The 13,331-nt window shown below is 53.8% G+C and overlaps 1 protein-coding gene across 5 annotated transcripts in view; it reads left to right on the top strand.

Moving 5' to 3' along the window:
- Positions 1–13,331, top strand: part of ZFR2 (zinc finger RNA binding protein 2) — a 44,661-nt gene that overhangs the window by 23,264 nt on the left and 8,066 nt on the right. For 4 of the 5 annotated variants that reach the window (XM_019744209.2, XM_019744210.2, XM_019744213.2 and 1 more), the window contains 8 exons: positions 1,329–1,511; positions 3,425–3,653; positions 4,841–5,001; positions 5,970–6,089; positions 7,785–7,924; positions 8,757–8,898; positions 9,469–9,659; positions 13,127–13,295. In XM_019744209.2, the coding sequence (XP_019599768.2) occupies positions 1,329–1,511; positions 3,425–3,653; positions 4,841–5,001; positions 5,970–6,089; positions 7,785–7,924; positions 8,757–8,898; positions 9,469–9,659; positions 13,127–13,295 (1,335 nt within the window). The remainder of the gene's footprint in view (positions 1–1,328; positions 1,512–3,424; positions 3,654–4,840; positions 5,002–5,969; positions 6,090–7,784; positions 7,925–8,756; positions 8,899–9,468; positions 9,660–13,126; positions 13,296–13,331) is intronic. The other variant, XM_074337591.1, reaches the window with a different exon arrangement.

The following is a 13,331-nucleotide window of genomic DNA, read 5'->3' as shown; positions in this document are numbered from 1 at the left end:
ATTAAGCAAAATAAACTTTTAAGCACAATTTTTTTTTTAAAATTGGGGAATATTGGGGAACTGTGTTTTTCCAGGATGTCAAGTTGTTGTGTTTTTCCCCCCTTCTTCTGCCTCCCCCTCCCCTCTGGTTCAAGCCATTGTTTCTCAGTCTAGTTGTGTAGGACACAGCTCCCTGGCCCATGCTGCTATTATGAACCCTGCGCTCCCCCGGCTGGGGCAGTCGGTCACCGGTCATTGGTCGGCCGCTCACAACAGCTCACGGCAGCTCTCACCGGCTGCAGGCCACTCACACTGGCCACCCGCCACTCATGGTGGCACATGGTTGCCCGCGGCAGCACCCGCCAACCTCTGGCTGCTCACAGCAGCCCTGCTCCAGGGAGAGCCGTTGTTCACAATCTTAGCTGTAGAGGGCGCAGCTCACTGGTCCATGTGGGAGTTGAAACTGCGGCTTTCAATGTTAGGAGCTCAGCACTCTACCACCTGAGCCACTGGGCCAACGTTGTTTTTTTAATCTAGTTGTGGGGGCTGCAGCTCAGCTCCAAGTCAAGTCATTGTCTCTCACTGGCCCATGCGGGAATTGAACTGGCAACCCTATTGTTAAGAGCTTGCGCTCTAACCAACTGAGCCATCCAGCCGCCCCAAGCACAAAAATTTTAAAATCACTAACCAATGAGACAGATAACCCAAGACAAATAACAGAAGCAACAAAAACACACATTTCATAAAGCTTCAATTGATCCTGTCTTCCAACCTACTGGTTAAGGCCTGAGTTTCAGAAATCCTGCCTTCCTTGCTAAATGGAAACATCCAGTTTGGCTGTACCTAAAATATATGCACATAACAGAGTATTACTCTTTCAAAATAATGTAATAAATACATCTCTCTCTCTCTCTCTCTCTCTCTCTCTCTCTCACACACACACACACACACACACACACACACACACACACATCCACACATATCCACACATAACCTATTTAACCAGCCTCTCAAACAGGGAAGTAAGGATTGTGAAATTTTCAAGTTTTCCCACTTGAAGCACATGCATATTCAAAACTCATTGATTTTTTTAGGAAAACAAAAAAAGAAGGAAAAGAAAAAGAAAGAAAGCTGATGTCTTTCAGGCCAAGCACCTGCGTCTGTGAACCAAGCCTAATAAAGCAGTGCCCGAGCCTCTCAAAGGCCAGCAAATGGAGGAGTGGGGACCGCAGGCCTGTGTTTGCCCCTCGTGTTCACCCATGTCCTGCCAGTGAACTGCAGGGGACAGTGCGGTGCCCAGTGGGCACGTACCCCCTCAGGCTGCTCTCACTGTCGCTCACTGTCCACAGACCTACCGTGAGCACCTGGGAGGGCAGAAGCACAAAAAGAAAGAGGCGGCTCAGAAGACGGGCGTGCAGCCCAACGGCAGCCCATATGGAGTGCAGGCGAAGCTGCACTGTGACCTGTGTGCCGTGTCCTGCACCGGGGCAGAGGCCTACACCGCCCACCTCCGGGGGGCCAAGCACCAGAAGGTAGGAGCCCCCCACGGGCCCATGCAGGGCTTCCCTGGGAGCAGCCCCAGCCTCTACACTCGGGCCCCAGAGGGTTCCAGTGACATCAGAAGGGGCAGCCACTGATTAGAGGGAGCTTTCCCTGTCGGGCACATGTGCCTTCCTTCCTCAGAGGCCAAACACCTTCTCTCAGTTATAAAAGTCCTACCAGCTCCTAGACAAAGGCATAAAGCAGTGCAGGGCTCGTATCCAGGCCCTGAGAAACCGTTCTCAGTATTAGGCATGTTTACATGCTTACACGAACGAGAGTTTGAATATTGATGAGATCAAACAGTATATTCCATTTGGGGTATTGCTTTTTAAAAACAAATAAAATTAAAATAGTTTTAATGTTAAGGATATCAAGGATGTGGTGTGACTGATTCCTGGGTGCTTGTGCATCCACGGACGTGTACACGTCTTTCCACAGAACGTAGATATACATCCAAGGATGTGTACACGTCTTCCCACAGAACGTAGATGTACATCCAAGGACGTGTACACATCTTCCCACAGAACGTAGATGTACATCCAAGGATGTGTACACGTCTTCCCACAGAACGTAGATGTACATCCAAGGATGTGTACACGTCTTCCCACAGAACGTAGACGTGTCCACAGACATATACACATGTTCCCACAGAACATAGACGTGTGTCCACGGACGTGTACACGTGTTCCCACAGAACGTAGACGTGTATCCACGGACGTGTACAGGTCTTCCCACAGAACGTAGATGTACATCCAAGGACGTGTACACGTCTTCCCACAGAACGTAGACACGTCTTCCCACAGAACGTAGATGTACATCCAAGGACGTGTACACATCTTCCCACAGAACGTAGATGTACATCCAAGGATGTGTACACGTCTTCCCACAGAACGTAGATGTACATCCAAGGATGTGTACACGTCTTCCCACAGAACGTAGACGTGTCCACAGACATATACACATGTTCCCACAGAACATAGACGTGTGTCCACGGACGTGTACACGTGTTCCCACAGAACGTAGATGTGTATCCACGGACGTGTACACGTCTTCCCACAGAACATAGATGTACATCCAAGGATGTGTACACGTCTTCCCACAGAACGTAGATGTACATCCAAGGATGTGTACACGTCTTCCCACAGAACGTAGATGTACATCCAAGGACGTGTACACGTCTTCCCACAGAACGTAGACGTGTCCACAGACATGTACACATGTTCCCACAGAACGTAGACGTGTCCACAGACATGTACACGTCTTCCCACAGAACGTAGACATGCATCCACAGACATGTACACATGTTCCCACAGAACATAGACGTGTCCACGGACATGTACATGTGTTCCCACAGAACATAGATGTGCATCCAAGGACATGTACACATGTTCCCACAGAACGTAGATGTGTGTCCACAGATGTGTACATGTGTTCCCACAGAATGTAGACGTGTGTCCGTGGATGTGTACATGCATACCTCTTAGCAGGCAGCCCCTATCCACGCCTTCATCCACACATACTGGGTACCCATCAGGGGTGGGCACCAGGTTGGTGCTTGGGAAGCAGAGAATGGCTCTGCCTTTCAGCCCAAACTCGGAGGAAGGAAGTCGGTGTTAGCCAGCACTGGGTGGCGAGTATTATAGGGCCCACATGTGCATGACTGTTGGGGGCCTAGAAGCAGGAGATGGTTCAGAAAGGCCCTTCCAGGGGGAGTGATGCTCGCGAGAGCAGAAGGCATGTAACCAGAGCTGGGGAGTAGGCAGGGTCCCTGGGACTGGGATGGGACCACCCTCCCTCACTTTCACAGGTTGCCAGCCTGCCATGCCCACCGTGCTGCTCTTCCTTCCTCTTGAGGAAGGTGGATCAGGCCAGCAGATGGCCTTAGCAGGGACATCTGTTCCAGGTCTATAAGCTGCACACCAGATTGGGGAAACCCATACCCACCATAGAACCGGAACCCAGGAAATCGAGCTCATCCCAGACTACCTGCACCAGCAAGCTGGTCCCCCTCACCACAGAGAGCCCCGCTGTGGCCTCAGCCAAGCCTGGTGCCCACACTGGCCACGGTGTGCGCACCCCAAGCAGGCCAGAGCTGGCCAAGAGACCAGCGGCCTGGAAGGCCGCATGCGTGAGTACGTGTCTCTACAGTTCACAGCCTTCCCACCCACTTCCTGACTCAACGAGCCTGAGGTTCAGAGAAGTGCTTGCCCAGTTAACTTGTGTGTGTGTGCAAGCCGTCACATCTGGGGAGGGACTAAGCTATGAATGGGGCTGGGGAGGGGGCGTGCCTCTCTCCCGTGTTTCTGCCAGGCAGGACGTGCTCTGGTCCACACCCTATGAACCTTTGTGTGAGACCATTTCCCAGAAGCCTTGGCAGAATGGGATGGCAGCATCATTTCTTCCCATGGAGCTTGGGGACTGCCCAGGTGCTGGCACTACTCTGCAGCTCCAACCTGGTGCTACCTCCCAGGCACTGGGAACAGTCCCTTCACAGCCTGATGCTCACGGTGGACACACTGGTCTCTGACCATTACGTGGGCACTGGAGACTAAGGCGGGCTCCTCAGAGCCCCACCTCCGGCCCTGCCTTCCTTCCGGGGTGGGACGTATCTGGCAGAGAGCCCAGGGAAGTAATGGCTGCCTCATGACACATAACCAGGATTAGATGCCTGGCACTCAATCCACAATCGCTCCACATGCATTGCCTGGTGTGCCCTCCACAAGTCTTTAGATTTTGTCATTAGTCCCAATTTGCAGATGGAAAAACTGAGGTGAGGGGAGGGAAAGTTCCTAACCCAGCCACCCCATAAGCGGTGAAGGCAGGATTTAGACCCAGGTCTCCCACCCTCTCTGCTTTTCACTTCCATGCTTTGTGTGGGAGGGGGAGGGGCTTATTTTTAGCCTCAGCAGCACTGTTTTTTGAATAATTACATGACATTGAAAATAAAATCACAAGGTGCTTTGGATAACAAAGAAATGCTCCCTCCCGGGGCTCAGTGGATTTGTCTTGTGGGGCTGGCTTGCCTAGGACCCTCCTTCCACTTGATGTCTTACCGTCAATTAACTAAGGGCTGCAGGGGCTGCCGTGGTGGTTCCTCAGTTAGGGCCACGCTTTGGACAGATTCAGACTGGCACTCAGCACTGTGTGGGCCACAGCTGAGAGAGCACAGCTGTCTCAGCTGTGACCCAAGCTGGCATGAGAGGGGTCTTGTGGGGGTGAGAGGGGCTGCACTGTGCTCTGCCCCTCACACCAGTGGATCAGAAGCTGGCCGTGGTTTCTGGCCGGACCAAGTTATAAGGGACACAGCTCTTCTTTCCAGGGCCTCCTGAGCCAAAGGCAGCGGGCCGCAGACCCCCAGAATGGAAACTGGCACACCGGAAATCAGAGGGGCCCGGAGAACTGCCCACCCGAGGAGGCTCTGCAGAATCTTCTGGAAACTGCAATGACTCAGAGCCAGTGGGCCCAGGCTATGTGGAGGAGGTAACTCTGCCTGTGACTCTCGCCCTTTGGCCATCAGTGTGTGCCCTGCTCCACTTCCGGGCTCTGGTGAAGAAGGGCCTTGCTGGGGTCGGGCTTCAGGCCCTCAAGCCAGTTCTCCCTCTGACAGTTACATACCCATCCCCAGGCAGACCTCAGTGAGTTGTGCAGAACTTGCTAGGAGGCCCGGGCACTGGGTTTCAGATCTTAGAAGGAAGGCCTGAGGCAGGCAGGGGTATTTCTTGCTGGGCAGCCCCTTTTCCTGTGGGGAGGAAGGTGGGAAGAGGAAGCCATGTCCTAGAAACCGAGGTGACCGCATCACCCCAAGACACATGATTCTAGGGGCATTAGGAACAGCGTGCGCCCTGCACAACCATTGCCCAGACGTGCCCAGAGCCCAAGCAGTAGCCCCGCGGGTTTGTCTTAACCTTCTAGAAGTCAAATCCTGAAGCTCCTCCTGGATGCTTCCGTAGTTCCCATCCTCCCCGAGTACTGCTGAAGACGGTGTGGCTGGCAAGTGAGAGTGCTAACATCCCTCCTTTTTCTTTTTCGTGGTTTTGTTCAGCCAGTGCAGCATCTTCTGTGTTGTCCCGTGCCAAACAATCACACTAGATAGGACTCCTGTGCCGGAGACCCTGTCATTTAATAGTTAAGGAGATGAGATCCATAAAGGCTGCAGCAAACAGAAGAGCACTCTGGCCCTCATGGGCAGAAATTGTGACAGGGCAAAGATGGGAGCAGCACAGGGCAGGCCATCGGTGGGAGGTGGCTGAGCCCAGGGGAGGAGGTGGGACCTGACGGTGGCAACGGCAAGCCCCCCTAGGAGGGCGTGTTGGCTCCTCTGAAAGTCACTCTTTGAAACAACTCGGCAGATAGGAAGCTGTACTGTCAACTTCTCTGGGCAGCTCAGGAAGGCGTAGCACCCTCGGAGGGCGGAGGGAGGTGCCCCTCAGCTGAGCTTTGTGTGTCAGGTGTGCAACGACGAGGGCAAAGTGATCCGGTTCCACTGCCAGCTGTGTGAGTGCAGCTTCAACGACCACAATGCCAGAGAGCTGCACGTGAGGGGGCGGCGCCACCGGCTGCAGTACAAGGTGTGCCCTGCAGGGGTCTGCTTAGCTGCGGGGAGGGGGTGACCGGCCATGCTTCCCACATCTCCGTCCCTGCCTCAAAACGTGGCATTCGTCCTCGACAGTAGCTCCATGCCCGGAGGGCCTCTGCAGCAGAGGCCAGGCCTGCATTTCCCGCTGCCTGGCCGACCAGAGCAGAAAGCAGGCCGTTGTATTTGCCAGTTGATTTCCTCTCTTGCAGATGAATGTTTACTTTTAAAACTCTGTACCCACTTGTTCCCCAGGGGAGTCCTCAAGCTCACGGTCAGATCATCTTGTGCCCACAAAACAGGACTCAGATGTCGCCTCCTTTTCCCGACTCAGCGTCGGTTCATTCCTACGTGACATGTGCTGTGTTTCTTTTCTTGGGCCTCGCCCGTGTCCCAAGCTGGCGTGTGCTGGCTGAGATGGGGAGCGCTGTGCCCGTCTGAACTGAGTCCCCACGGGAAAGCACGCAGCACAGTGCAGGCTGAGTCTGTGAGCTCAGGAGATGCCGGGGTCCTGGTGCTGAGGGGACCGACGGGGGGGGGCACTGCGGCAGAGCGGCGTGGGCCAGGCTGAGCCATCCTCGGGGAGCCTGGCACCTCCATGCCGAGGGCTCCCAGCGCCAGCAGCCCACACGGGTGGCTTTGTGCGGCCAGGAGCTCCTGTGGGCCCCTGGGCACGCCTGCCTGTCAGGCTTGAGTGTGCTTGTGCACAGCACACACATACCTCTCCTGGGGGGCTGCACAGTGCTTTCCGGGTAGTTCCTCTTTTTGTAGCAGCTGCATTGCCATGTCACTCACAGACCACGGGTCACCACACACAGGGCACCGTGTGATGGCCGTCACCGTCCTCAGGCTGTGCAACCACCACTTCTCTCTGATTCCAGAACATCCTCATTACTCCAAAGAGCCCCACCCCCATTAGCAGTCACTCCCCAGTTCTGCACCAAGCCCTTTTTAAAAACCACTAACCCACGTCCTGTCTGTGGACGTGCCTGTTCCGGACATTTCCCATAAGTGGAATCACACACTGTGTGTCCGGCTTCTCTCATGAGCACCGTGTGTTCAGGGTCCATCCACGTGGCGAGTGTCAGCGCCTCCCTCCTTTTCACAGCCGAGTAATATTCCAGTGTGTGGAGGGACCACATCGTGTGTATCCATTCACCTGTTGGGTTGTTTCCGCCAATGAGTAATCCTAGACAACACTACACCTTCTGAATGATGAAATCAAGTGATAAAATCAAAGTTCAGCGAATGAATTAGCAATGCTATGTGAAATATACATGGCGGGATTTCACGCAAATGGTGTTTGCCCTGAATTATTTTGACTGGAAGTGAGCTTTTTCCGTTGAACTTTCAGTGACTTCAGTGATTGCCGGTGGTTACTTGCCAGTGGTGTCGCAGCACCTTTGGCTCCTCTATCAGATACGTAGACGTGGTTTGGCTCTCACTGTTGGCAGACGTCGTATCTGTTACGCTGCATGTCAGTCATGTTTGTCCCCTGCGCTAATTCTCTTTCCTGCCAGTGCTTTTGGGGAAAAGGAGTGTTAAGACTGGGGGGGTTTGAAACCCAGCTGTTGTCTGAATCCCGCACAAGGGTGTCAGTCACGGGTTCTCTCACTGGGTCCCCGAGACATCCCAGCATTCTCACCTAAGTGATGGTCTGTGGTCTTACAGCCCTTCCTTTCCTTTCCAGAAAAAAGTGAACCCTGACCTTCCCATCGCGATCAGGCCCAGCAACAGAGTCCGGAAGCTCCTGAAGGAGAAGCAGCAGCAGCAGAAGCAGCTGACCAGGAAGCGGCTGGAAGAGCTGCGGCGCTGGCACGCAGAGATGAGGTATGGCGTCCTCCCCTCTCCCCCTTGGCCCGGGGCAGCTTTGAGAGCCAAACATCCATTTACTCGCTTGCTTGAGTTGTGGGGACATCTGCTGTCGCTTCCAGGCCTGAGGACCCAGATACTCATGACCTGTGGGGTGGGCAGGGGACACAGCACTTATCCAGATGTGGAGGGTTTTGGAGCTAGCCCGCCCTGTGGACAGGTCACTCGAAGGGTCACCTAACAAACAAGGGACGGCGTGGTCCTGGCAACCACGAGGCTGGCACTCTATTGCCCGATTCATAAGGTCACCCAGGTATCCCCCTGACTTCCTGTGTCCCTGTGTCCCCTGACCCTTAGGATCCCTCTGACCCCTGCCATTCCCCTGACATCTTGTGTCCTGTGACTCCTGACCCGTTGTCTCCTGACTACCCTCACATTTGTCACCATCCTCCTCCACCCTCCAGAGCAATTCCAAAGCATTTCGTGACACAATATCCAATTCACAGAAGATCTGTGGCAGCATCTGAGCTGGGGAATGAGGTCCAGGATAGACTCGGGGGCTGCAGCTGCTCAGGCCGGCTCCTTCCTCCACAGCAGTTTCCCGTGGTTTGTGTCCTCCTAGCCCTTGGGGCCTCAGTCTTCCTGGCATATGGTGGGCATTTATGGGCTCCTTCGGGGTCCCGTTTAGCTGCTGCATCTCCTTAGTGGTCCTGCAGCCCCAGACTTGCTCAGCCGAGGACCAAGGACGGGGCAGCCGCGACATATAGCTTCTATACACTGCCGGCTCCGACATGACAAGCCCGGGGTCCTGCAGCTGCTGACCGCGGCTTGCCTTCTTGCTTCCCAACAGGTGCTACGACCTGTGCAAGAGGCGGCTGGAGGAGAAGCTGCAGGCCCAGGACAAGCACCTGTCTGGCTCACCGACCGACCAGCACCCCCCGCCCCTCATGCCCCACACGAGCAGGCCGGGTGTGCCCACGGCCACACCTCAGGTGGGTGGGGGTCGTGCGCAGAAATGCCTGCCACATCCTCACTAGGACCTGAATCTTCCAGGAGTGAGGAGCAGGACTTTGTACCAAACCCTGTAGGGGTGCCCACTCCCCTCGCTGGTCACCAACGGGGCTCCACACCCCGGTCCCATCCCCCGCCACAGTGGTCCTTTTAGCTTCCCAAGGCCTCAGTTGTCACATCCCTCAGGGGTCCTTAGGAGTCTGTCTGTCTGAGCAGGCCGTGGTTGGATGGGAACCTTAGATTTGCACCTTGCTGAGGGTGCAGGCCCACTGAGTTGGCTGAAAAGACTCTGTCTGGGAAATGGAAGAACATCACAGGGGAGCCCACTGGCCCCCCTCAGCCCGGAACTTCCCGCAGCCATTGGGAGGCTCTGGGGTCCTCACTGGGTCACCACCCGATGAGTCCCCATCATTCCTCAGCATGGCTTCCCCCTCCGCTCCCCAGAACTTCCAGCTGCATGTGCTATACTTCTGCCAGGCTGACATGCATCGTGTCCCCTGCCCACCTGGGACCTCTCAGTCCACCGGTGACGTGCACACCTTTCTCCACAGCTCTCACGGCGGCCCGAGTCCAGTGATGACCGGCACGTCATGTGCAAGCATGGTGCCATCTACCCCACAGAGGAGGAGCTCCTGGCTGTCCAGAAGGCCGTGTCCCACTCGGAACGCGCCCTCAAGCTGGTGTCCGACACGCTGGCAGAGGAGAACTCTGGAAGCCCAGAGCAAGAGGGTGGTGAGTGCAGGTAAGGGCGATCACCATGGGTTTCCCCAGGCTCAGGCCCAGGCGACTTGGAGGAGGTGGGGGGTCTGCTCTCTGGGGTGATTGTGGAGGTTCTCACAGGAAGTGGCTGGGGTGGGGGCAGAGGCTCGTCCTCCTCTGATTGGCGTTGGGTCTCTGCAGTGGCGGGGGCTTTCCAGCCTGTGGGTGGAAAATTCACTAGGTGAGTCTCAGGGCCAGAGCCCCAAGGTTCAAATGGAGTTTTAGTCCCAATAGATGAGAGCTGTTGTTTTAACAACAGAATTTACTTTTCCAACCAAAGGGGCATCTAGAAACATAGTTCACAAAACATGAACTACCTCTCTTTGCTCATCTGCGAAATGGAGATAAGTGTGATTCTGCCCTGATCGCTCCACCCCACGGAGCGGCAGCAGCCACTTCACGCCCACCTGAGTCATCGTTCCAGGCCCTGTGATTTTCAGGAGACAGAAAAATCCCTGTGCCTTGTAATGAGTTGCTACACGATTTAAACAATCCGAGAGGCAGTTAGTGTTTCCAGGTCCTTTCTCTCTTGGTGTCTTCATCTCCTTTTTCTATTTTAATGTTTTTTTATTGTAAAATACTCATAGCATGAAATTTACCATTGTAGCCATTATTACGGGTACACTGCAACGGCATTAAGTACATTCTCAAAGTTGTGCAACCATCATCACCCACCACTATCTATTTTCAGAACTTTTTCATCATCCTAAACAGAAATCTGCCTGGTTAAATTCCCCACCCCCATCCCAGCCCCAGGCACCACCATTTCACTTCCTGTACATGCAGTATTTGTCCTTTGGCCAATGCCACGTAGGTTTCTTTTCATCCTGGTGTTTGTTTCCTAGAAAAGAACATGTGCCACTTGTGAGTTACAAAGTATCAGATAAAATGAACTCATCCCTCAGTTTAAACATGAGAACTTCCCCGATAGGGTGCATCTACTTGGGAGAGTGAACCTTCTTCACCCATCTGGTAGGGAAAACAAGGGTGCAAAGAAGACATTTCTTTCATTCCCCCCTCCACTCCATGACTTAGTGAAACCAAAACACAAGACAGCAAAGCCTGATGGGGGAAGTCTTTGAAGGATGCAGCCATCCCAGCTCTGAGGTTTGCCTGGGGCTCGGAGCTTGCTCACAGTCAGGAAACGATGGTCTGGCCATGAGACGTGACACAGCAGACATGCAGAGCATGTGAGGTGAGAAGGCAGGGAACGTGGAAGCTGCCCAGAGGTGGCTGCTACTGCAGACAGAAAGGGTGTCTCCTCGTCTAAATCTCCACTCTTGTTTGCTGAACAAAAACAAAAAATCACCCCTCACGTAATGCTTTGAAGTTACTTGCAATTTTCCCCCCCCTATACACTTGTTTTGGTCTTCTTTTTGTTCTTTAAACTTTTTATTTTGAAATAATTATGGACTTGTAACGAAATAGTACAGAGAGATCCTGGGACGCTTCCCACAGCCTCCCGCAGTGTGGAGGCTTAGCACGAGGCAAGGCCGGAAGTCAACATGGGCTCGGCAGAGAGCTGCAGGCCTTCCTTGGATCTCCCTGTGTCAGCACGCGCTCTGCTTCTCAGATGCCATCCTGTACAATTCAGGGCATCGCTTCACCTGCATAAATACCCGTCACCCACCAGTCAGGACCCAGAACCTTCTGTCAACACAAAAAAGCAGTCTTTACACCTCCGTGCTTCCCCTCCCTCAACCAGCAACTGCTGTGTGCTTTGAAAACAAAACTGATTGCATTTTAAAAGCTTCCCTGTAACATTTACATCACATTACACGTCCTTACATATTTTTCAAAAGCGCAGAAATGTGTTTTCTAATGGGAACATAATAAACCATCCTGTGGATGTTCCATTATTTATTTATCTGTTGCAAAGAGCAAGTTAGTGTTGGATTCTTTCAACTTTCATTACTGAAATTCTCTAACATACACAGAAGCTGAGGGACAGTAAAATGTGACAAACACCATGTGACTATTACTGAGCCATGACCAGCTCACACGATTTCACGGGCTCCCCAGCCCCTCCTCCCTGCCCCTCTGGTACAGGTTAAAAGGAGAGCCTATCTCACGCATAGCGTCATATGTTCCTTCAGTATTTAGTACCTATCTCTAAAGAGTAAGGACTCTATTTAACAAAACCACGACGCCATTACCATTCTTTCAAATGAACAATCATTCTTTAACATCCAGTCAGTGCTGAAATTTCCAGCTGTCCCATGGACAATCACAATGTGTTTTGTTGGTGTTTTAGGGTGTGTGTTTTTTCTCGTTTTACAGCTTGTGTGAATTGGGGTTCAAATTGGTTGACAAACCTCTAAGTCTCTGTATCTGCAGGTCCCCACTCCCCTGCTTTCTGCTTTCTCTTCCCTTAGGAGTTTCAGTGGCAGAGTCTGGGCCTTGTCCCCTAATCCAGATGTCCCTGGTCTGGATTTTGCTGGCAGCCTCCTGCGCCACGTCCCATCAGGACTTGTTGGGCCCAGAGCTCTGTGGTCCCCAAATGGATAAGAATACGTAAATGTGTTTGTTTGTTTTCTTAAGAAAGAAAACTTCTGTCCCTAGAAGTGTCACAAAGTAAAAGTGGTGATTAGAAAGTCGCAGGAGATGGCAGCTTCTGGAGTGGAACAGGCGACATTTGTTTAAAGATCTGGCAAGTGAGGGCGCCGCAGGCACCAGTCCTGGGGACCAGAGCAAAGGAGCAAGCCCTGTGGGGCTGGGGGATATAGGAAGGGGCTTGGGTTAGAGCATAAGGCCTAGAGGGAGTCGGGGGAGAGTGGGGGCAGAGGGTGGCGGCAAGGAGGCCCGGGGTCAGGCTGGGGGCCTGGGCCAGGCCAGGGAAGAAGCTTGGGTGTCGCTCTTCTGCCAACCGAGGGCCAGCGCTGGGAGGGTAGGTGTCGGGCAGACGCAGTGATCAGGTACACACTGCAGAAAGGTGGCTCTGGGCTGCAGGGAGGTGAGGCTGGAGCAGGGACTCCCTTAGGACGCTGGCCTGAGCACCTGGATGGACCTGCTCGCAGAGGGTCCAGGTGGGGGTGAAGTGATCCTAGTAACGGCTCAGAAGGTGCCTAATCCCAGGGGCTGACCAAGGTGGCGCCAGCTGGCTGAGGACCAGGGGCCACTGGGGATGCCATCGTTGGCCTTTTTCAGAATGTAATTTATCAGGGGATAGTGACAACTGCCAGCCCTTAGTGAGCACGTATCATTTACCAGTCGCATTCCCAACGCTTTTCTCAGATACGTCTTTTCATGTCTCCTTTTCGTCAAGTGCACTCTGAAAAGTGGGTCTCGGAAAGTGCCCATTTCATAGATAAGAAAGCTGAGGCACAGAGGGCTCAGCAAGCTGTTGGCATCCCAGGAGCTCGTAAGGGACCGGGGTGGGACCACATGCTCCCTTTCTCCCCGACCCCTCTTCTCCACGAACGTGCTTTTGCGGGTTCGTCTTCGTTGCAGCATCAGCCCCTCTGCTCGGATCCTGAAGGGCGTGATGCGGGTTGGGCTCCTGGCGAAAGGCCTCCTCCTGCGGGGAGACAGGACCGTGCAGCTGATCCTGCTCTGCTCCCAGAAGCCCACCCGTGCCCTGCTGCGCAGGGTCGCCGAGCAGCTGCCCCAGCAGCTCCAGGTAAGGGTGGGTCACCTGGCAGGGCACTGCCAGCCC

Source organism: Rhinolophus sinicus, linkage group LG07 (genome assembly GCF_036562045.2).
Source record: "Rhinolophus sinicus isolate RSC01 linkage group LG07, ASM3656204v1, whole genome shotgun sequence".
Lineage (NCBI taxonomy): Eukaryota > Metazoa > Chordata > Mammalia > Chiroptera > Rhinolophidae > Rhinolophus > Rhinolophus sinicus.
Note: the sequence above shows the minus strand (reverse complement) of the source record. Positions and strands in the feature narration are given on the sequence as shown.